Source organism: Myotis nattereri (genome assembly GCF_964212035.1).
Source record: "Myotis nattereri genome assembly, chromosome: 6".
NCBI classification, from domain to species: domain Eukaryota; kingdom Metazoa; phylum Chordata; class Mammalia; order Chiroptera; family Vespertilionidae; genus Myotis; species Myotis nattereri.
In genome coordinates, this window is record NC_138081.1 from 88,970,736 (window position 1) to 88,996,402 (window position 25,667).

The window sequence follows — 25,667 nt, forward strand, 5'->3', positions numbered from 1 at the left end:
GTTCTTCTAACACTTTGAAGTCAACATGTCTAATACTTAATTCATTATTTTCTTCTCCCAATTCCTCCTCCTTTTTTTCATTTCGAAGCATGTTGTGCCACCTTTGGACTAGGTGGAACCCTGGGATTCATCCCATCCATTCTTTTTTTTAAATATATTTTACTGATTTTTTACAGAGAGGAAGGGAGAGAGATAGAGAGTTAGAAACATGGATGAGAGAGAAACATCGATCAGCTGCCTCCTGCACACACCCCACTGGGGATGTCCCCGCAACCAAGGTACATGCCCTTGACCAGAATCGAACCTGGGACCCTTCAGTCTGCAGGCTGACACTCTATCCACTGAGCCAAACCCGCAGTGGTTCTCAACCTTCTGGCCCCTTAAATACAGTTCCTCATGTTGTGACCCAACCATAAAATTATTTTCGTTGCTACTTCATAGCTGTAATGTTGCTACTGTTATGAATCGTCATGTAAATATCTGATATGCAGGATGGTCTTAGGCGACCCCTGTGAAAGGGTCGTTCGACTGCCAAAGGGGTCGCGACCCACAGGTTGAGAACCGCTGGGTTAGGGCCCTATCCATTCTTGATGTCACTGCCTACTTCGCCCTTCTACACCTTTCATTCATCATCTGACTTTTATTTTCTAACTCCTGCATTTTCTCAAAACCTCCCCATGATCTCGATCCCTTTGACTGCTTCTCTAGTCTAGTCCTGCATCACCTCTTTCATAGGTTGTTGCAATAGCCTTCTAATTTGACTCTAGTCTCTCAGTGTTTCATTCTAAACATAGAGATCTCACTAAACCTTCCACTCATTTCCACTAGATGTTTTTATATAACATAACAACCTCTATTTGTTACCCAGTTGTTTTAAAACCTGCAATAAGTCCAAACTCCTTATCCTGATGTTCAGACTCTTTCAAGTCCAGCAACCTCATCCTGCTTGGTACATTACCCATGAGAAATGGCCAAGTGCTGGTGATTGTCCACTCATACCCGCTGTTTCACATCTCACAGCCTGCCTCTTCTCTCTGCTCTGACGTCCTCTCCCCCCCTCGTGCTCCTGGAGCACTCCCGCTAATCCACCAGGTACAATCAAGCCTTCCTCTCTGCCACAGCACCCACTACACTTTACTGCATTTACTTGTTGTTATTTTAATTCACTCAACTAATATTTATCAAGGGTCTACTATGTACCGGGCATAATTCAATGAGTAGGAAATATGAAAATGATAAGAGACAGACAAGTTCTCTCCTCTCAATGAGTTTACATTCTAGTGTGTTCACCCTTGTGCAGTGAAAGTTAACTCTTCTTTAGTAACAGCTCTCTCAAATGCTTTTTCCTCTCTGCTGCCATTATTATCATCACTAGTGTAGGCTCTTATGGCTTCATACCTCTGTTGTAGAAAGATCCCAAATGAGTTACAGACTCCAGAATTCCCCTTCCAATACAAAGACTATATAATCACAGACCAATCTTTCTCTAGTTAGCTCCAATACTATCATTCTTCTATTCAGAAAAATTTAATAACTTCCTATTGCCTTCAGACTTACGTTAAATTCTCCTACCTTGCTAAGCAACACCTTCCACAGTCTTGCCTGAAGTGAAGGTTAAAAAACCAGATGATAATCCGAATTTGCTACTTAGCCTAAATGTAATCACATACAATATGGTGACTGTCTCTCATAAAATTGTTAAGGTGTAAAATATGCTGGTGTATATGAATGTCTTAAAAATGAGCAATCTGAGATTTCACTGACTCATTGCTCTGTTGATATGAAAACAGTTTCTCCTATTGACATTAGAGCAAAGCTGTAGGAGAGCTTCCAGGTTCTTGGGTGTGATCACGTAACACAGAAATCCCAGCAGTGTTGTGCCAATAGAACAATAAAGGAAATATTGTTTCATAAGAGTTGTGAGTTTTACTACAATTACATAGCTTTCAACAATTATTCCCAAAGGAACAAAGGCTGGTCAACACAAGAAATTAAGTTCCAAATTCCATTAACTCTAGTTAAATGAGCTCCTTACTCTTTTTGGAATAAAGGGTTTCCTCTTTTACATTATAAAGGCCATACCTAAATTGTTTAAAGAAATAAGAAAATAAAACTAAGCAAAAGAACACACAAAAAGGGGATCTTTTCTGCCTTAGCTGGTTTGGCTCAGTGGATAGAGCGTCAGCCTGCAGACTGAAGGGTCCTGGGTTCAATTCCGGACAAGGGCACAGGTTGCAGGCTTGATTCCCAGTCGGGGGCATGCAGAAGGCAGCTGATCAATGATTCTCTCTCCTCATTGATGTTTCTCTCTCTCTCCCTCTCCCTTCCTCTCTGAAATCAATTTTTAAAAATTTTTTTAAAGGAACCTTTTCTGGGAAGGAAGCTAAATAATGTAGTTAAATTACTGAATGTGTTTAATCACCAAATGAGAAATACACATTGTACTGTAAATCTGATTCTATGGAAAATATAACACTCCAAAAGAGTTATTATTGACATAGTGCAAACTAGAGAGAAAAATTAATCATTCTATTCATAACGAACTTTAAAATTTTACATTTCTTGATTTCTGTTCATGGGAAACAAGACAAAAGTCAAGGAATTTATTGCATCAGTAGATATTTTTTAAAGTATAAACCAAGTTTTAGAACTTTTGCTGATGCTTCTTCTGTTGATGTCTACTTTCTTTCCTTTTAAGTACTCCTCCTCCCCACCTCAAAAATATATATACCCTACTTGACCTTCAAAGTTGAGGGAGAAAATAACAAATCACTTTACTAAGCACATGAAAGAGAGTTCTTTTCCTGCTCTCTAAGACACAGCGTGTGTGCTGTGCTGGGGCTAACCCTACCCCTGCTGTGCAACTCACCCAGAATGAGCTTAGCAAGGCCCAAATCCATGCTTTTAATGAAGTTCTAGTGGAAACTAAGAAAACAGAAGTTACCAGTTAGATGTGCAACCAAGGCTTTCAGTGGTGATGGGGAGAAGAAAACTATCCTATTTTCACTGGGCGTGGGTGGGTGAATTGGTACGTAAAAGCAATGACTGTTTAATAAATCTCGGTATTCAGATAGTGTATATGCTGATTAATCACACACACATTTCTATCTTCTGTAATAAAATTTTCTCTGTAACTGTATCCAGGAGTTTGAGTGGGAAAAGCAGAGAGAAAGGGGTCCTTAGAAATGTTGGAAGAAGAAAGGCCGTACGCACACAGTACTCCCCTGAAGCTCCTTGTCAGGAACACTTATGTGTGTGTGTCCTTGTTATTGTTACCAAGCCTTAAATCTGCCACAGTTCCCTTACGTGGAAAAATGATGATAAAAATACTTGCCCTGTCTACCATGGAAGGTTCTTACAAAGATCAAAAGAGATAATGCACATTAAAGTGCTTTGAAAGCTATAAATCACCATTCAAAATATTATTACTATCCTCATCACTGTTATTATTTGTTTTCACAACAATCTTGTGAGGTAGGTAACTATTACTCAGGAGGAAATTAAGGAACAGTAAGATTATGTGTCGTGCCTGAAGTCATATAGTTATCTGGGGGCAGAGTTGATATGAATTCAGACACCCTTACGTACTACTAGACCATATAAATTCATGTACACTGAAAATCAGAAAGAGAAGAGTTTGCCAGGGTTGTAGATGGACACCTTCTCATGCTTTGACCTACCGACATCCAAACCAAACTATCAGGTGAGAATCATAAACCTGTTTCCAGTGAATCAATCAAAACCAAATATGGAAGGGGGGAACCAGATACTGTATTCTCAGACCTTCAAAATTTGTTAAATTTTACCAGTTGGGGAATAGGAATTATGTACTGTAGATGAACGCATAATTCAGAACAACTTGATGGGGGGGGGGCAATTTGTCGATATCTATTACAATTAAAGGAACAGTCTTTGACTTAGCCAATTCCCATGCTAGGAATTTAGACCTTAGAAATAAAATGTCAACTACCCAGAGATATCTTTTTTTGCAGGATGTTCTTTGTAACACTCTTTACAATAATAAAGATTTTTAAAAAATCTCAAACACCTTAAATGTCCATAAAGAATCCACTATATAATGGGACATCTGATCAATAAAAGACTGTTCAACCATTCGAAAAACTGAGGTCAGTTTATATGAATAGATATTAAAAGGGCCTCCATTCATTGTGAGTGATAGAAACCAGTTGCAGAATATAATATATATATCGGATTGTAAAGAAGTATCTAACTGATGAAACTGGTTCCCCCTCAAGAGTATGTGACTGAGCCCTAGCCGGTTTGGCTCAGTGGATAGAGCGTCAGTCTGCGGACCAAAGGGTTCCAGGTTCCATTCCAGTCAAGGGCACATACCTCGTCTGCAGGCTCCTCCTCAGGCCCGGCCCTGGTCAAAGCTCCTGCATCAGGCAACTAATCGATGTGTTTCTCTCAGATCAATGTTTCTCTCTGTCTTTCCCTCTCTCTTTCACTCTCCCTAAAAAAAACAAAAAGAAACAAACAAAAAAATCCTCAGGTAAGGATTAACAACAACAACAAAAAAACAAAAACAAAAAAAAGAGTAAGTGATTGAGTAGATTCACTTTCTATGTTTCATAATTGTTTGAACTTTCATGACAATATGCAAGTTTTATTTCAGAATAAAATTTAAATAAAAATAATTTCTTAAGCAGTCTATTTGTTGATTTGGTGTTATCTCAATGAAAATCATGTTTTATATAATTAAAAATAGAAAAAAGACAAAGACTATTCTAAAACAGAATGACAATGAATCATAAAGATAAAAAGAAATAATCTGTGTCCACCATAGAAATAAAATAAAATATAATATATCTTTATAACTAAATATTAAGATTCTACTTAAAAAGATAAATATAAGATTAGGCCACAACATAGAAATGGTTTATGAACTAAAAAGAGAAAATTATAAAATGTTATGAGCACTCTAATTAGAATTCTGTATAAATGTGCATAAAGATTCTATAGAGAAATAGAAATTTTTTTTCAGGATATATGAATATGGAATAATTTTATGTTACCTTAATGTTCTTTTAACAATATATATTTAAGTAACCTAATGGAGTTTATTGAAACTTACAGATGAGAAGAGTAAGAGTGTTCCCATCAACTTGCAGCTCTATTGCGACTAGTGCGGGCGAAAGTACACCATTAAGTGAATGTGATCAATGTGAACTGGATGCCATAAAAGCACAGTTGTTTTCTAATAAATAAATGCCAGCTTCAATTGTCTAGAGATTGAGAAATAAAAATTCGATGCCTGAAACCAAATCTATTTTTAGTGAAAAGATTATTATAGAATGTCTGTTAGATTTACTTTTGAGGGGGTGGTGGATATGGCACTAAGCTCATAATTTGATTTCAGGCACGTCACATAACCAATTAGTAGCTCCGGTTAAATAGCCATAGTAGTTTCACTTTTTCTTCTAACACCTGAGAATAGTCTATATTTAGAATTTTTAACTACCAAAAGGAAAAGAAAAAAAGAGAGAAAGTATATGTGTTTGAGAATCCAAATACACGCTGTGAGTTAATGGAGGGCAAGGAAAGAACTCATCTTCTTCATTTTCCATGAATTTAGTCGAATACCCCTATTCTGTCTGGTGTTTGTAGAACAATTTGAAATACTACTGCCACCTGGTGGGCAATAACACTTTTATTTTTTTGCTTATAGATAATACGGGCATGAGCAAAAGTAGGCTTACAGTTGTAAGTAGGTGGAACTCAGTTTATTTGTATGTTATTATTTATGAATTATTGTATTATGTATTTGTATTACAACTGTAAACATTCTTTTACCACCCTGTATAACTGGAACTAAGACCTTCCAGGAACACTTGTAATCTCATGATAAACACGAATATTGATGTTTTTATTTAGTCCAATACTGATGAATACAGTCATTAAACTAAAATACGTATTTTACTAGTTTACCAAACATGAGAAAATTAAAAATAGATATGCAAAGATACATTCTTAGAAGCAAATAATATTTTTACTATCTTAAATTTTTTTTTAAGAAATCTATTGGCTAAATGAAATCACCAGTCTATCAAAAATAATCTATACTAATAAAAGGGTAATATGCTAATTAAACCAGACATCTTCCGGACATCCTTCCAGGCATCCTTCTGGACAAAGCCACAGTGGTGGGAGCCGAGGCAGAGGTGTTTAGGGGCAATCAGGGCGGCAGAGGAGAGTGGTTAGGGGTGATCAGGCAGGCAGGCAGAGTGGTTAGGGGCAATCAGGCTGGCAGTCAGGTGAGCAGTTAAGAGTCAGCGGTCCAGGATTGAGAGAGAGATGTCCAGGATCTGGCCTAAACTGGCAGTCGGACATCCCCTGAAGGGTCCCGGATTGGAGAGGGTGCAGGCTGGGCTGAGGGACACCCGTCCTCCCCCCCACCCCCACCCCCGCACGAATTTCATGACCAGGCCTCTAGTATAACATAACAGGCAATTTTTAACCAAGGCCTCCAAAGTCTGTTAATGTAATATCCCAATTTTACCTGAAAAAAAGTATAGCATCTCTTTTAAGTTAATTATCTTTTATTCTTTTAAAAATACCCTTCCAAATTAAGAATAGAAGAAACATTATTAACCTAATCAAATCTATCTACTTATACTGGGTTAAATAGTAACCCACCTCAACTCCAAATTCACATCTATCTGGAACCTATGAATGTGACCTTATTTTGAAATGAGATCCTTGCAGATGTAATTTGATTAAGATACAGTCTAGTATACTTGGTTAAGGTGCACCCTAAACCCAATATCACTGGTGCACTTATAAGAAGGACATTTGGACACAGAGGTAAACACAAGAGGAGAAGGCAATGTGAAGACAGAAGCAGAGACTGGAACGGTGCATCTATAAGCCAAGAACATGAAGAAATGCTGGAAATCATCCGAAGCTAGACAAGGCAAGGAAGCATTCTTTCCCAGAGCCTTCGGAAGAAGCATGGTCCTGCCACCACCTTGATTTTGAACTTCTAGCCTCCAGAACTGAGAGAAATCGTTCTAAGGCACGCTGTCTGTGATGTTTGTTTATGGTAGCCTTGGGAAACTAATATACCACCCAAACTCTCAAGGCACTTGTCTTAGTCCATTCAGGCTGCTATAACAAAAACGGCATAAACTGGGTGGCCTATAAACATCAAACATTTATTTGTCATTGTTTTAGAGGCTGAAAGTCCAAGATCAAGGTGCTGGCAGCGTCCAAGTCTGCTAAAATCCCACTAATGCTAAATTCCTGAATGGCCGTCTTTTTACTGTAACCTCACATGACAGAAGGGACAAGGGAGCTTTCTTGGGCATTTTCAATAAAGGTACCATTTCCATTGATGAGAGTTTCACCTTCATGACCTAATGACCTCCCAAAGGACCCACCTCATTATACCCCTATCAGGACAGTTAGAGTTTCAACATATGAAATTGGTGGTAAAGAAGGCTGGGAGATGAGGATATAAACATTCAGATCATAGCACCTATACTAGACTTCATGGTGAAACTTTAAAAGTACTCTTATTAAATTCAGGGACAAAGTCCACTATCATATCTTCTCATAAACATTGTTCTGGAGGTCATAGCCAATGATTACAAGGCAGTATAAAAGTGGGGAGAAATCAACTCAAATACAGTATTATATTTATGGAGAAATAACCAAATGTATATTAAGGATATAAAAGAGAACCTGAGGGTGGGGGGGGGGGGACTTATAACCCATGGACACAGACAATAGGCCAGTAAAGGCCTAGGGGGCAGGGTGGAGAGGGTCAATATTCAAATAGGTCAGTTTCAAATTTCTGAGAAAATATGACCACACAAGCCAAGCGAGAGAGTTAAGCAGCTGAAAGAAGCTGAAGAAGAATTGTACAAACACATGCAGGACAGGAGGTTACTGTCGTAAGAGAATTTGGGGTGGTATCATTCACATCACGCTTATAAAAGAACAGCCTTCTCAATTTGTAACCATATGTATAGGTATTATATTGTACATTTATAATGGGTGTGATTAGTTTTGCAAGACCCCTTTCCTATGTGCATGCATATGCGTATGAGTATGTGCATGTACGTGGAGGGTGGTGCGGGATGGGGGGCTGGAAAAGTACTAGGAAGTCAGCATAAAATTCCATTGAAACATACAGATTTGAACCAAGTAAAGTCATTATTGTGCCTCAAGGGTGGAAAGTCTGCTGTAGATTTAGTTCTTGGGACCACAAAATGCTAACTTTTTCCTACAAGATTGTTACGAGGAACTTTGGAGTTTGAAATTGACCACTGGGGCCATTGCACTGTACTGAGGGCAGTTTGTATAAACAGTACTTATTTATATATGCATCCATTTCAGATTTGCTATGGAGCATGCCCATGCCTTTCCCTAGCCCATTCCTCCCCAAATCCCTTCCCCCAGAGGGGTTTCCTTCTCTCTCTCTCTCTCTCTCTCTCTCTCTCTCTCTCTCTCTCTCTCCCCTAAGCTCAAAGGTCCCTTCTTTTGCCTCTGTAACTTGTTTCCACCTCTGTTCTCTTATAGTTTGAAAAAAATCAATATAATAAAAATAAATAAATAAAATCTATGTGGTATGGAAAACACAAAAGGCTTTGAACAGGTCAGGGAGCAGTTAACCCAACCTGTTTTCCTCGGTATGTATTTCTCAGATTAATGTCTAGACCAGTGAGTCAAGTAACTCAACCAGTCAGAACTCAGCCGTGCCCTGATGAGCACTGGTCACACACACAGCGCTTACCCAGTCGTCCAAGAACAACTGTGATGTTAGTTGATAGCCGTCGTGCATCACTATTAGCACAGAGTAACTCAATGTGACCTCCCTACCTGTGGTTAGTGACATTTTAAATGTCTGCAGATATGACAAGGGCAGAAAATTTTGAATCGGACTGTGCAAAATATCAAAGCAGGAGGCTTGGAAAGAATTCTATGTGCCTCATTATGATTTTTTTCAGAGTTGTGTTTGCAGTCTGTGGCTAGGGGTATGGGTGCAGGGTTAGAGACAGAATAGGGAAGAGATTGGCACCATGAAAGTTTGACATGATTACATGTAAAACTATCTCTGAGGCTAGGCAGAGAAAGGATTGGAGAAAGAATTGACCAGAAATGGGAAAATACTTTGGAGGTCATTATAATACTACTAGAGGCCCAATGCAAGAAGTTCATGCAAGGGGCTTGGTCCTCACAGCCCCAGCTTTGTCCAGAAGATCATCCAGAAGGACATCTGGAAGGTCACTCGGCTGTCCGGTCTAATTGGCATATTGCACTTTTATTATTATAGACTAGGGGCCCAGTGCATGAATTTGTGCACCTTGAAAGGAACTGTGGGCCACAAGGCTGTGGTGGGTACAGGGGTGGGTCTCGGCCCATCCTCCGCACCCCTGCCTGGCCCCTCCCACCACGCCCAGGTCCCCTGTCTGCCAGCAGCCCCATTCCCGCTGCTGCTCCCACACACTGACAGCGCTAGCCCTACTTGCACCAGCTGCGGGTGTGAGCGGGGCGGCGCCAGCAGTGGGTGCAAGCGGTGACTCTGGCACTGGCAGTGAGTGAGAGCGAGCTATCGCTGGCAGCAGGTGCAAGCGGTGGCTGCCGGCCCCAATCACCCCTCAGGAGCGCTTCTGAGGGTGACTGGGGCCGACAGCCACTGCTCGCACCCGCTGACGATGCGGAGCGGTTGGGGCTGATGGAAGCAGCGGGTGCGAGCGGCAGCTCCGGCTCCAGTGCCGGCAGCAGTTGTGAGCAGGGCCAGCAGCAGCAGCAGGTGCAAGCACTTGGTGGGACCACATCACGCGGGAGCAAAGAATTTTCAGTAACCACCAGAGGCTCTCCCCAATGACAGTGACGGGCGCACCGCCTGGGTCTGGCACCCCCACTCACATATTCCACCATCCTGCCGCAGCCGATGTCCGCCATGTTCCGTGCTCTGCTGCCTGCTGCCAACGCCGCTATGTTCTGCACGCACCCCCTGGTGGTCAGTGCACGTCATAGCAACCGGTTGTTCAGCTGTTCTGCCGTTCAGTCTATTTGCATATTAGGGTTTTATATATATACTAGTAGATGGTTGAGAGAGAATAAAAGACTGAACTACAGCAATGAAAATGGTAATTAAGAGAATAACATGAAGAGCTGACGTAGGAGCTCATTCGTGGTTTTGGAGATGTCATGTTGAGCTCTTGCTGGTGTACAAAGCCTATGCTTAGTACCTAGTGAGTAATTGGCTCTCACCTAGACCAGCCACTGGTAAAGTTGCCCCAAGCACTGGAGACCACTGTGAGCTGTGTCTGCAGGTAAACTGTCACTTTAAAACCTTCCCTACAGAGAGACTACTCAGGGTTTGGGAAACAAGTTAGTTAAGGTCCCCCCAGCCCCTCCTTTAGGAGCAGGCATTTCCTGGTGAGGGACTATCCCAGCGAGACTGGGAGCTTCTCAGGGACAGCTCCGTAGCAATCTTTGCATTTCCTGCCCAGCACACAGTAGCTTTTAAAAATGAAAAATAATAATAGCTTGAAAATGATCCACACTTTCCATTCAGCCTCCATAATGACTTTATATAAAATATATTCCTGGTTACAACAGTATATCTTAGGAAGTAACTAATAAACTGTAAGAAATGGAAGCATAAACCATACTAATCAAAAACAAAGCTTGAAGGAACAAAACTGAAAATACATATACAAATCAGATGAGCCCTAGGGCTGAAAAACAATACAGTCCAGAATGGTTAAACTGAAAACACCGTGGATTAATAAACTTTGTGAGGGGCAAGGATTTTTGTGTGTTTACCTGCTATAACCTCTGAGCCTAGAACAGTGGCCCGGCACACAGGGGACACTCAATGCTATCCCGGAAGGAAGGAAGGAAGGAAGGAAGGAAGGAAGGAAGGAAGGAAGGAAGGAAGGGAGGGAGGAAGGAAGGAAGGGAGGAAGGGAGGAAGGAAGGGAGGAAGGGAGGAAGGGAGGAAGGGAGGAAGGAAGGGAGGAAGGGAGGAAGGGAGGGAGGGAGGGAGGGAGACAATTAGCTTTTTTTTGGATTCGAAGTTGATTTGAGTCTCTTTTATTATTATTATTTGTTCCAGTTCTAGAACCAAAGAAAACATCTCTCATGCATATGGAAGTAATTTTTTACGTGGAACACTGCCAAATAGTGATATTTTAATCCCATCAGGAATAGAGAGTAGAATGGAAATTGTTCTTTCTCTCATGACATAAGCCCTTATTCTCTTGCCTGTCCTGCAATGCTAGGAAACTTGAGATAGAAAAATCGTGTGTAGATGCCTAACATTCTGTTCTCTCTGGGGAAATAAACTTATTTAGCTAACTTAGTATTCCTTGGTGAGCTATCAATGATTGGTTGTTTGGCAGAGATGTTTTTCTCTAGCTCTATGGCTATGGCATGACAAAAAATAAAATATTTATAAAAAACCACAATTGAATAATGGGAGAATTGTCAAGTAGCATATTCCTGAGACAATCAAATGTTATGTCCGGCCGCGTTCTTCGCCAGGCAGGAATGCACTCAGTTCATGCATTCACTCAGTTCCTGTGCAGCACGTCACACATTTTCAGTCTTAAACTAGCCCAGGTGGAGGCTTCTGAAGATGTGTATGCATGAATGCATTTATTTAACAAATACTTATTTAGTATCTACTAAATGCCAAATTCCCAGCTATCTCCTGGGGACATAGTGGTGAATAAGACAGAATCCTTACAGGAGATTTCATGAATTAAAATGCCTTTTTGTTGTGGGACTTAGTTAAACAAAAAATGTGAAGGGAAAGGAACCATAACGTTTTCTGAAGTGCTATTTTCTGCCAGGCCCATTTTAGAGGGGTATTCCTAATCGTCCTTTCTAAATAGCTTCCACCCCACCCCCTCAGCCTTTTCTTTTTTAATCCTGCTTTTTTTTTCTTCCTACTAGTCCCTACTTGACATTGTTCACTGTTCTATCCAGCTCTCAGAGGTAGCCGATATAGTAGGTTTTTTGTAGTCATGGCAAGAATGAACGCCAGAGATAGAAATCCTTGTTTTACAAGTGAGACCAAGAGTAGTGACTTAAATGATTTGCACATGATTGTACAACTCTTAACTCAGAAATCAGGGATTTAAACCTTGATATGAAGTCAAAGCCCATGATATATGTGTGTGTGTGTGTGTGTGTGTGTGTGTGTATGTATATAATTTCAGAGAGGAAAGGACAGGGAGAGAGAGATAGAAACATCAATGATGAGAGAGTCATTGGTCAGCTGCCTCCTGCACACCCCCAAGCCTGCAACCTGGGCATATGCCCTGACCCGGAATCAAACCATGACCTCCTGGTTCATAGGTTGACGCTCAACCACTGAGTCAGGCCGGCTGGGCAAAGCCTATGTTCTTTCTAGAATGATTCCTCTACATGCGTATTTCTTTACAGAGATATGACTCTGTCTTTTTTTGTTAAATACAATTATGGGAAAGACACTTGGAGGTGCAGAGATCTTGCCTTCAAGAGCCTGACAATCTGGTTATCAAGGGAAAAAAGATCTGGAGATCCAAGTGAAGTGTAAGGCAATGTCGAGGTATGAAAGGAATCTCAGAGACTGAGCAAGAGGAGGTGAGCAGGGCCTGGTCTGGGTCTGCAGAGCGGGCTGGGTCTGCTGTCCCTGGAATATGAGTAAAATAAGTAAATTCCTCCAGAGTGACAGCTTTCCTACAGCGCTTTTCGGAGTCCCTGCTCCCATTTGGACACAGAGAACCTTCGGTTCTCCCTGCTTTTTGCAGAGGGAAGATGGTGGAAGGTAAAGGAAAGACGCCTTTTGAAGAGAGTTTGGAGAGTCAGTGGTCTTACTAAGAAATGAAGAGGTGGAGAAAAACTTTGCAACAACTGGGGTCGTTTTGCCTAGAAAAAAGGAAAAGCCTGGGAGCGGAGGGTGGAGTGAGCAGCTAAAAGCAGAATCAGAAGTTTATGGATGTCCTCACACTTATCTGATAAACTTTTGAAGTGTCCTGTACTTGAAGGAGGGGGTTAGATTTATTCTCTTGGAAACCAAAACGTGGAACCAAAGGGTGCAAACCGGATGGAAACACGTTTCTACTCAAATACAGAGACATGCGTGCCTGTACAATGAGCCGCTGGAAACTGCCGAGGCGCTGACAGCTTTTGGGGGGTGGGGGGGGGGGGGCGGGGCTGCAAAGGGAATGTGCGCTGGGGTCGCACCGCCCAGGCCGGGGCGCCGCCGGGGCGGGGCCTGCGAGCGGAGAGGACGCGCGTCAGAGGCTCCAGCTGCGTCCGGCTCCCCTGGGAGCGCGGGGTGGGGGGTGGGGGGTGGGGGGTAGGGGGTGGGGGGTAGGGGGTGGGAGGTGGGGGGCAGGGGGTGGGGTGCGGGGAACCGGGTGCCGGAGCTCGCGCTCAGGCTAGACCCGCGGCTGCAGGCGGGGAGCAGGGCGCACGATGCTCGCGACCGCCGGGAGCCTCCTGCGCCTCCGTCCCGGGCGCATCCTCCTCTGCGCCCCCGGGGCGCCTCGAGAAGCTGCCCGACGGTCGGTCGCGCTTCTCCGGCCCCAGGGTCTCCCCCGATTCTCTAGCGGCGGGACCCCCGGCGGCTCTGGGCCCCAGGGTCCGGGTGAGTGAGGAGTGGGGATGGCCTGGGAGGGAGAGGGCTGCGGGCGGGCGGGCGGGCGGGGAGCCGGGCTGGGGTGCCGGCGCGCGCTGACCCGCGGTGCGGGGCTCTCTCTTTGGCAGCCGGGAAGGTTCACAGGGTCCCCGCCGAGCACAAGCCTTCCCAAATCGACAAGAAAATCCTGCTGTGGACCGGGCGCTTCAAAGCGATGGAGGACATTCCGCCTCTGATCCCGTGAGTGTGTTCGGTGCCGCGGGTGGTGTTTCCCGCGTCGGGGAAAGCCGTCCGGCCGCGCCTCGAGGGTGCGGCGTCCATCCACTCCCCGACCTGGGCGCACGGGGCGGAGGCCATCGCAGTGCCACAGTGCTCTGCGGGAACACCCGCCACCTTCAGCCGTTTACCCAGGCCCCCCTCGCGGCTAGAGGTCAAGGTCCTTGGCTGTACGTGGGCAGCTAAGCTTACGGGGAGATTGCAGAAGCTGCGTGAAACCCCAGGAGTTAGTGGGCACCTCCCCAAGCTCAGGCCCCCGCCCGCAGCGAGCTCCAGCCCCGAGGCAGAGGAGCTTTGAGGCCCAACAGGAGGCGCAGTCCTCGCGGGCACCCCGGGGGGGCTACCGAGGCGCCCGGGGTCGGCTCCCTGCCAAACTCAAGGAAGGATCATGCCCGGTGTTCGCTGGAGAATCTCCGGGAAGAAGCGGCATCCGAGCGACTTCCTCTTGTGGGTGGGAGACGCCTGGCTTGGTGGTGGCTCTACACCCCTCTGAGCAGCGGGTGTAGTCAGGCTAGGACCCCCCTGAGCATCGCTGGCCCCTGCGCCATCCCAAACCCACCCAAAAGCTTCGGTAAATGATAAAACAAGCTGACAACTTCACCCCCAGGGTAAATGTAACCTGTAAAAAATATTCATTTTTTTAAAATAAGATCAGTTCATTTTCTTTTTTAAAAAAAAATATTTTTATTGATTTCAGAGAGGAAGGGAGAGAGAGAGAGATGGAAACATCAGTGATGAGAGAGAATCATTGATCGACTGCCTCACGCCCCCCACTAGGGCTCGAGCCCACAACCCGGGCATGTGCCCTTGACTGGAATCAACTCGGGACCTTTCAGTCCGCAGGCCTACGCTCTACCCACTGAGCCAAACCAGCCAGGGCCGTACAGAACATTCTCCCTGCAGTTTCAGTTCATGCAAAGCCCAAAAGACTTCCCAGCATTTTTGCAAGAGAGTGGGTAAAAGGGAAAGAAGGAAACTAAGAATAAAATCAGTCTAATATGTTTAAACTGATTTGAAAGATAGACTAGAGCTGTAATGTCAAATAAGGACGTTAGATGTTCTGTATATTATCTTTATGCAAGATGGTCAATGCCTGTTGGAATAGAGAATGAAACCTGGGCCTACATCTTGTTCTGCACATACTACCCACACTTTTATTGCTTGTTAATTTACTAGTTACCAAAAGCATCATAATTAAATGAAAAAAATAAAACGTGTTGGGATATGTTCGCTCAATAATGAATGCTCAAAGATTCCTTGCTTGGGTCAAATTATTTAATGAGGAATGGACTTGGAATTTGAAATAACATAGAATTTGAAATCTGTTCTAAGCATTTATTTTTCCACAGAGACGTTTTTAAATAATATAAAACACATTTTCTTTGAGATTTATACACCCCAAACTGCAGACAGCCCAAAGCATAATTTAGCTTCAGCAAATCTAAAACATTACCCTCACTTTTTAATTTTAATTTTTATTTTTTGGGGGGTTTTGAGTTGTAAGTGCTGCAACAAGTAATCAAGAATGTAAAGAACCGGTGTTATTGTAAATTAATGCTTGTCAAGAGATTCGAAGCTCAGCATTGAATTAAAATAGTTGTAAGTGTAAAGAGACCCATTTTACAGAAATTATTTTATTTCCCCAGGATTACAGTTAAAAGTAGTATTATAAACAGGGAAGTTTTAGTTTGAACAAGATGCCTATGAAAAGTATTATGGTTTTGGGTTGGAAACATGAAATGTTTGAATTGTTTTCATTTTACTATTTTCTATAGTTTTTTTAAAGTATTGTTACTTAGGAGGGATACACCTCCTCTGCTAACTGTTAGACTTACAGTGTAAACAGCGTTCACTTTTTATGCTCTTAAGGAACATATAATTACCAAGTTTGTACCAGACACTAATGAAATTTAATAATAACTGTACTTTTTCTTGTTCCTTCAGTGTTAAACTAATTTGGTATAGTAGATGAAAGTCAGATGAATGGATGAAAAAGATCAGATCTATTAGGTTCCATCTGGACAGCAGTCAACAACAAATATAATCTAATAATGTCTTTATAGTCACCTGTTTGCAGCTAACATCTTAAAACTTATATTAATCTGCGTAAAATCTAAGGCTAACAGGCTAGGTATTGGTTTTCTGTGCTCTTTCAACTAGTGGAAAAGTTTTTCATTTTTAAGAGAAATTGCATCTTGTCTGTATGAAAAAAAATTTTTAATGTAACTGTGTTAGATAAGAAAGAATACTGTTGAACACATTCTCCAGAACCACTTTTTAATTTTATGCATTTATAAACTGCTACTTCATATTATTATGAATTGTTAAAGTTGATCTATAATAATAAAAACATAATATGCTAATCAGACCAGACAGGCAAACGACCTTCCAGACGTCATTCGGACGTCCTTCCAGACAAAGCCACGGCAGCGGGGGCTGAGGCAGAGGCAGTTAGGGGCAACAGGCAGGCAGGCGAGTGGTTAGGGGTGATCAGGCAGGCAGGCAGGCGAGCGGTTAGGAGCCAGCGGTCCCGGATTGCAAGGGGGATGTCTGACTGCCAATTTAGGCCTGATCCACTGGTAGCTGGACATCCCTCGAAGGGTCCCGGATTGCAAGAGGGTGCACGCTGGGCTGAGGGGCACTCCCCAACCCCCGTGCACAAATTTTCGTGCACTGGGCCTCTAGTTTCAATATAAAAGGCCTACAGGCAAGATTACTTTTGTAACACGACTTTGTGAGTAGTATATCTAAAATTTTCGACAACTTGCATAAACTTTATTAATGAATAAATTTCAAGTAAGCATATAACATTTCAGAATGATAATAAGAAATGAAGATATCTTTTCTCTTTTCTTTGACAAATTATTATGATTTGAATCATTTCTTTTGGAAACTTCATGCAAAAGCCATGAAGGAAAAACCTTTCCTCTATAGTTATTCTCCCAAAAATATAAAATATAACATCATGATAGTCATCCTCACAAAACGTATCGTAGTCTCTTTAATTGGGATAGGATAGGAGGTGGCAAGAAGAGATTGGGAGGCCAGTGGAAAAAAAACAACCAAAATGATGAAAATGAGTTTTAAAAAACAGTCTGTTTAAGCCTGAAAACAAAGGCCACTTAATAACACAAGGACCAAATGAGCACGACTCAGGCACACAGACACTGTAATTCTTACCTGTACTCCCTCCCCCCACACACACACATACACACATACACACACATACATACACATACATACACACATACACACACATACATACATATACACACACATACACACACATACACACACATACATACACATACACACATACACACACATACACACACATACACATACACACATACACACACATACACACATACACACACATACACACACATACACACACACATACACACATACATACACATACATACATATACACACATACACACATACATACACACATATACACACATACATACACATACACATACATATACACACATACACACATACACATACATACACACACATACACACATATACACACATACACACACATACACACACATACATACACATACATACACACACATACACATACACATACACACACATACACACACACACATACACACACACACACACCACCAATGGAAAAAATGAAAGGATGGAGAGTCAGGCCACAATCTCTAGTAGTTATATTTTGAGCAATTAGAAACGAAATTGCCGGGGTTCTTGTCCCAGCATCAAGAAGGGTTCAGGAATCTGGAAAAGGGGCTGTGCGTAGATGACATAGGAATCCAGAGACTAATAGAGAGTCCGGAGACGAGATATAATTTTGAAAGGCATTGGGGGTCAGAGGACCTTTAGCTAAAGGAACTGAAGACTCCCTCCTTGTCTAGGACCCTTGCTTTTATTAACACCATTTGTCCTCAGGCAAGGTGGAGATATACACTTCAAAGGGTAAGGTTTCAAAGGGCACAGAGGCATTGTCAGTTTGGGGAATAGCCTATGGCTGTTCAGGTGTTTGGCCAGTAGGAGGCAATCACATGTAGATTAAGACGCCCTTTAACTGTCTGGCAGCCACTATCAGTTTCCTATTCAGGTTTGGGGAAATGCCTTTAGCCATTCCCAACAGGTGACTACATGTGTGACTCAACCCTGTTGAGTCCCCAAGTCTCATCAACCTTTTGATGAAACTCTTGAAATTATGGCTTGCTGGAACTGGTCTACGGCAGAAATACTACACTTTGGCTTCTAGCGGCTAACATTAGTTAACACCTAGATAAATGCCTGTTGATTTAAAATTGGTAAGACAGTGACATAGCATTTGGAAGTCTTTCACATCTAGATTTGCATTCAGGGAAAGCGTTTGGAATGTTTACATTACAAATCATTGTCTATTATGCCGTCAGAAAGTCATATTGCTTTAATATAATGAACAGAATACTTATCTTAATGCAGGCGAGAAATGATAGATGCCGCAAGAAACAAAGCTCGAGTGAAAGCCTGTTACATAATGATCGGACTCACAATTATCGCCTGCTTTGCAGTGATAGTGTCAGCCAAAAGGGTGAGTACCTCTTTACGTTAAAGGTAGACTTTAAAAGACAGAAGTACCACATGTTTTCACTTAGGACTATGGGGAGAAAATAGACTGTAAAATTTAAGGTATTTTATGAGTTTTGTTCTCAATTTAGGGATTATTGCTGTTCTTTCAATGTAAGAATAATTTGGTCTTAGACACTTTGAGCCATCCACATTTATCTGTCTAGACTGGAAACAAACTCCTTCATGGAAATTGGAGTCAACAACTTAACTATCTGAGCAGGAGGGACAAAAGCTTGTTTCCATTTGTAAGGTAAACAAAAACAAAACAGAACAGTACATTACCTGGTTAAAATCTTCACAAGAACTTTATCCAGACTAGATCATTCCTTAAACACTGAACTCAGTTGGCTATTGTATAGAATCATGAAGTAGTTAGAAATGCAAAAGTTGGAAGTGATCACCAAGGCTGACTATTTGCCTATATCCTGTATCTGAGCCTTTTTCTTGCCATCTTCAATATGTAGTGTCTAGAGAGAAATTAAGAACTAATTACTTGTTAATTTTGTCCCTTGCTTCCCCAAATCCTTCCATCTGCTGATCACTTTTTATCATGAAGAGCAGCCCCACACATCCCTATGAGTCTTCTCCAGTCTTAATTACTCTATCCCGAAAACTTCCCTCTGTTTGGAGCTCTCCTCTGGACACCCTCCAGTTTATTCGTGTCTCTATTCATTGTGGCACCTGAAAATAAGCCCATTAGAGCATGATTATAACTTTCTTGTTCATGAACATCGTGTTTTACTGGTACAGTTAGAGTTGGAACTAGATTTTGACAGCCACATCACACATACTCGTTTGCTTGGATCCATACATCTTCAGTCCCCGAGCAAGTTTAGCCAATGCCTAAAGAATTCTCATTTAGAATAGTAATCTTGCCTCGTCTTATGATTCTGTTCTTCTTTACTTCCCAGGTTTTCAAGAGTATTTGAGTCCAGTAATTCACATAGACTAGGGCCTCTAAGCTTACTGATGTTCATGTCCATTCATTGCTATTATTCTATCTTGGGAAAAACTTATGCTTTGAAATTATTCTCATCAAATGGAACATTTCTTAAATATTTGCAGGGCTGAACACTTAAACATAGAAATAAAGAAATTTGGTCATCTCTTGTTTTCAACCTATTCTTGATAAAATGACTGGCCACCACGTTGATGATTTTCTCATTCCTAAACCACAGATTGGAACTTGACACCCCCACCCCCTGGTTTCATACCATATTCATTTTGTTCATTATACTTCATCTGCATTGTTTCCCCACCCCCAGTTTTTAATACATCAAACTCCACTCTCCAGGCTTTCCTTCCTTTCCCTGTTCTTGCCATAGATGGCCTCTTCTTTCTCCTTAGAGAACGTTTCGCTGACCATCCCATCTCTAATGGCCTCTCCTGGTACTCACTATTTTATCATCTTTCCAGGTGCTCATGAGTAAGCCATCAATCCTGCAGGTTCTACTTTAAAATATATGCACACCTGGACCAGTCCTCACCATCTGTCCTGATATCACCCTGGTCTGAGATAGCCAGCATCTGTTGCCTAGGTGATTGCAGTATCTTCTGAAATGGTCTCGCTGCTGTCCCTCTTGCCTCGCTTCAATTCACCTTTCATTTTTAGTCATTAATGCTAGCACCTTAACTAAGATTGAGGCAGATGGAGGTGGAGAAAAGGTCAGCAATTTGAAATATATTTGGGGAGGTACAAAGAAGAGAACTTTATGGTAAATTCAGTGAGAAGAGGAGAGAAAATGGAAGAAACCCCAAAGCCCAGGTTTCTGCCTTGAACAACTAGATGGATGGTGACACATTGCTGGGATGTGTAAAGCTGGGGAAAGAACTGGTAGGCATGGCAGTTCTGTGTTTTGGATATAGTAACTGTGAGCTGCGTCTTAGACACCCACCACTGTCAAACTGTTATTTATTCTGCTAAGAACATTGTCTGTTCGTCTGAGGAACTATCGCTTTTCTCACTTCTGAAAAAGCTGTCATAACTTCAAATATAGCCCCTACTCTCAGTGTATCTATTTTCAATCCACCTATTATGAATGTATGTTGCAACTTCTAACTCTAATCTCTGTGTCTCTTAACTTTTTTATTGTATTTTTTGTATCTTTATCTCTGTGCTGCATTTAGATGATTATTTCCTCAGATCTATTTTCTAGCTAGAGTTCTGACTTCCTAATCATGATGCTGATTAACTTTTCTTTTCACAGGTGATACACCCCCATAAGTTTTTGCCAAGTAGATAAATGCCCACTTTCTTTACCAATTTCTCTTGCTGGTGAGAGCTGTTTTATTTATTTTTATTTCTTTTTTTTTTCTTTACTTTTTTATTGACTTCAGAGAGGAAGGGAGAGGGAGAAATAGAAACATCGATGAGAGAGAATCATTGATTGGTTGCCTTCTGCACGCCCCCTACTGGGGACCTAGCCGGCAACCTGGGCATGTGCTCTTGACCCTTCAGTTCCCAGACAGATGCTTTACCAACTAAGCCAAACTGGCCAGGGTGGTGAGAGATGTTTTAGTAATTTCGCAGGGATACCTTTTCCTAATAACTCCAACTTTTTATTGCTAGCTCAACTCTATGCCCACGATCCAAATCCTGGACTTGCCTGTTGGTAAGAGGCTAAACTCCAAGCCCACAGCTTTTGAAGCAAATATTTTTTCCTAATGACCCCCACAATGAAACCATTTTCTTCTATCCTGTTTTCAATCCTTCTCATTCCCCACCAGTTCATGCCTTTTGAATTCTGTTCATTTCTCTTTATTTATTTTGAACTAATATTTTTGTTGCTTTTTATCCAAAATATATGTGCTTACCGAGAGAGGATGGGGCACATTTCTGACATTGTGACTAGTGTTTTACTTTACTTTTCTCCTTTTCACAAAATCTCTTCTATATATCTAACACAGAAGTTCTTTCCAGGTACAATGCTTTGCTTTTTTTTTCAGGCTGTAGAAAGACATGAATCTTTAACAAGTTGGAACCTGGCAAAGAAAGCTAAGTGGCGTGAAGAAGCTGCGTTGGCTGCACAGGCTAAGGCTAAATGATACTCTAAGTGATGAAGTGTTCATCAGACCATTACCACTACTATCAGCAACAATAAAAGATAAAATAGAATATTTGACAAAATATTTGGGTTTTGTGGGGTTTTTTGTGGCAAGTGTTGACGAGTATGTGGAAAAAAAGAAACCTTTGGTCACTGTTGGTGGGATTGTAAATTGGTACAGCCACTATGGAAAACAGTTTGGAAGATCTTCAAAAGATTAGAACTAGAACTACCATATGACGCTGCAATTCTACTGCTGGACATTTAACCTAAGAAAATGAAAACACTAATTTGAAAAGATACATGTACCCTTATGTTCACTGCAGCATTATTAATAGCACTATTTACAATGCCAAGATATGGAAGCAAGGTAGGCATCTATAAATAGATGAATAAAGCTCTAGCCGGTTTTGCTCAGTGGATAGAGCATTGGCCTGTGGACTGAAGGAGCCAGGGGTCGATTCTGGTCAAGGACACATGCCCGGGTGTGCACTCGATCCCCACTAAGGAGCATGCAAGAAGCAGCCAATCATTGATTCTTTCTCATCATTGATGTTTCTATCTCTCCCTCTCCCTTCCTCTCTGAAATCAATAAAAAAATAGAAATAATTGAATAAAGATATCTAAAAATACAGGGTGGGGCAAAAGTAGGTTTACTATTGTTCATATGGAAACTAATACAATAATTAATACATAATAATACAAGAATAAACTTTGTTTTGTGTACTCACAACTGTAAATCTACTTTTGCCCCACCCTGTATATATAATAGAATATTACTCAACAATATGAAATCTTGCCATTTGTGACGACATGGATGGACTTAGGGAATATTATGCTAAGTGAAGTAACTCAGAGAAAGGCAAAGACTATATTATTTCACTTATATGGGGGATCTAAAAATATAAAAACAAACAAAACAAAACCAGACTCATAGAAACAGAGAACAAACCGATGGTTGCCAGAGGGAGATGGGTGAAAACGGTGAAGGGAAAACAATGTTTTTGTTTACTTTTTTCCCCTTTTAAAGGGACCAGTAGAACGCTACTGCATACTGAAGTCTACTTTTTGACCTGTACATTGTTCCTTCATACATTTTCAGTAACTCATTTGCCCCTGAATTTCAGACTGCCTTACTGGGTACAGCATACCCTAAAAATAACTGATCCAATTACTTTCACTGCTCTGTGATCAACAGTTTCAAATACTGAAGGAAATGAAGCCACCCAATGAAAAAACATAGTGGTGAAAGAAGATAAAAGCACTAGGTTGCGGGGGGGGGGGGGGGGGGGGCGCGGGGCAGGGGGGGCTAGGCTTGGCTACTGTGTGACCTTATGTTCCAGAGTAATTAAGAAAGTTAAACCCTCTGATTTCTATTTATTAAGTTTAAAACTTTATTCTTTAGATAAATGCATTGTACTGCATTAAATAACAGAAAAGGAAAAATCTCAATTAAACCTGTGAATGTCCAGTAGTTGCCATGGCTTGAGATACAAAAATATATTAGACATTTTCCTTATTAGAGCAAAATTTATAGATTCTAAAATAAAAGCAACATACAGCTGCAATCAGATATACAACGAACAAGTCTTATTGGTTTTAGAAAGTGGATGGAATTTTAATCAATGAGGGCATCTGATTTTGCTGTGCTACGAATACACATATAATCTAAGTGAGAACAAATGAAATAGACATATGTAAATGCAATTGTAAAATAGTATTTTATTATTTTTAATAGTGCTGTAACATTTCATAATATTGCATACTGCTCAAATGTTGTTTTATTTAGTTAGGTAACATTATCCCTGCCTCATCCCACTCCCCAATCAGAATTTAAAGATATGTTATCCTTTTAGAGCCCTACATAACGGCTCCTAATATGTCACATTATATAAAACAATAATGCTATGAACTAAAATGAGTAAAGGTTAACAATACTTGGATTTCAGTTTCACACAGCAGCCAGTAGATTGCTGAGTTTAGAACAGCAACCAAAATCCACTAAGACTTTTATGTTATAACATTTTTTCCATAATGTTCCTTCATAAGAGAAGAAAAATATGAAGGCAAAGGTAATGCTTCTTTTAGTCTTTTATCAAACATATCAAGCTTTAACTGCAAATAGGTTTTACAGTTACCAAATGATATGTTATTTCTATGCCAGCAAGTTTTATTACTATAGGTCCGGTGCACGAAATTCGTGCATGGTGGGGGGGGGGGGGGTCCCTCAGCCCGGCCTGCAACGACGCCAGCGTCTCATGCCCAAGTCTCTGGCCAGAGGCCCCTCCCTCTGCACTTCTGGGGCATGGGATGCTGGGCCCTCAGTCCCTCCCTCTACTTGGCCGGAGCACGGAACACTGGGCTCGCATCGCCAGGCTCGCGTCACCAGGGTGACGCCGCCAGCGTCCCCTCACCCCCCACCATTGGCACCGCCATCTTTGTTGTGGAGTGATGGTTAATTTGCATATTACTCTTTCATTAGATAGCATTATTACTAGAGGCTCGAAGCACAAAATTCATGCGAGGGGCTTGGCCCTTGCAGCCCCAGCTTCGTTCAGCTGTCTGGTCTAATTAGCATATTATGTTTTTTTTATTATAAAAAAAACTTTTTTTTTTTTGCTTTCTTGTTCCAGTGCTACCAGTAAGAGAACAAAATGACACTAAGAATTAAGTCCTAGGAACACACCTTTAAAAATAAAACTTATAGTAAAAAAAAAAAAAAACAATAAAACAGTCCAGTGACTCAGGTACTTACAAATATACAACAGTAAGCAAAATTGCATAGATTAACTATTAAAAATTCAAATTCAGACAAAACAAAACACTGAATTTACTGCAATAAATGTAAAGGACTCTTTCAAGTATTATATTAATTTCTGCATTAATGTTGCATGTGTTCCCCCTTTAGATGTTTTAATTTTAGGGGTGGGGCACAGTTTCTCTCAGATTTAAATATAATGAATCTTAGGAAAAGAAGTTAAAACATTTTCCCCCCTATGGGTCAGTGAAGATTAATGGAAACGCATTTTGGAACACTTTAAATAGTATATTTGAAAAAAGTAGTCATATTGAAAAGTAAATTTACAAACAAAGTCTTTGCTAGTCTTGGTTCAATAGTCACCACTACACCAATAGCTGATTCCAACTATTACTATCTCTTGCATTCAAATCTAATCAAATTAATTACCCACATAACAGGTCCATGAAATTAAACATAATTTTGTATTTGAATGCTTAAAATATGGTCACATCTGTACTTAGAGATATAATGTTTATTTTAGTGGCAAAAAATTTAAAATCCTCCTCTGACATCATTCTATATGTGTGTGCATGGGCACAAACATATATATATTATTTTTCCTTCTATAAAAACTATTTGTTTGAAAGGTTTGGCTTATAGATTTATTAATGTGATTACAGTGTCCTCAAAATAAAAGCAGGCACGGCTGGCTAGTTTATGAATTATCCTATATTATTAAGTTCAATTGAATAGAAAGAGTGGAATACCCTGTCTCCTTATACTTAGAATCATCTATACAACAAAAAAATGTTTATCTGATAAATTCACCATCAATTTGCTAATCTTTAATATACCCTGTTCTTTTGAAGATACATAATGCAAAAGAAACTTTTTATACTAAACTTCGTAACTTCTACTACAATAAGAAGGACACAAATACAATCTTCTGCTTAATATAAAAGAAGTTTGGCAGATACAGTCAGCATTTAAACACCAATTAAACCTGTACTTTATAGTTGTAGGTTTTAAGTCTCTTGCCAAAAGCTTAGTTTCATCATACATAATATACAAAGTTTCATACTATTTAAAAGTACTCATATATACATTTCCTTCTCATAACATGCCTCTGATTTCCAGCAGAAACATTATAAATGCTATCGTAAATGAAATCTTTCTTTACAGAATAGACTATGAATCATATAAAAAATGCTTCAGTTCCCATCTTAAAACAGTTGTAAGCTAATTTTTAAATAAGTATTTTAGTTATATAATTGGAAATGTAAATAGCCTGCATATAACTATAAATGGAAAAGCTGAGTTCAACAGTACCATGTCTGCGTAAACTTTACCAAGTATAGTACTGTGAGAATAACACACAGACACATACATATATATT

General features: G+C 40.9%; 1 protein-coding gene across 1 annotated transcript; it reads left to right on the top strand.

Annotated features, from left to right (window-relative positions):
* The first annotated feature begins 13,354 nt into the window (after positions 1-13,354).
* FAM162B (family with sequence similarity 162 member B) lies at positions 13,355-21,614 on the top strand. Its single transcript, XM_081094886.1, has 4 exons — positions 13,355-13,615; positions 13,735-13,846; positions 18,341-18,449; positions 21,434-21,614. The coding sequence occupies exons 1-4, from the start codon at positions 13,444-13,446 to the stop codon at positions 21,530-21,532; spliced, it is 492 nt and encodes a 163-aa protein (XP_080951012.1). The 5' UTR covers positions 13,355-13,443; the 3' UTR covers positions 21,533-21,614.
* Positions 21,615-25,667: the final 4,053 nt, after the last annotated feature.

What these genes read in the sequence shown, in the direction of transcription:
- FAM162B (XM_081094886.1), top strand. Translation starts at nt 13,444, where the DNA reads ATGCTCGCGACCGCCGGGAGCCTCCTGCGCCTCCGTCCCGGGCGCATC. An exon ending in CTCTGGGCCCCAGGGTCCGG is followed by an intron (nt 13,616 to 13,734) that starts GTGAGTGAGGAG and finishes TCTCTTTGGCAG; the next exon opens with CCGGGAAGGTTCACAGGGTC. An exon ending in GACATTCCGCCTCTGATCCC is followed by an intron (nt 13,847 to 18,340) that starts GTGAGTGTGTTC and finishes ATCTTAATGCAG; the next exon opens with GCGAGAAATGATAGATGCCG.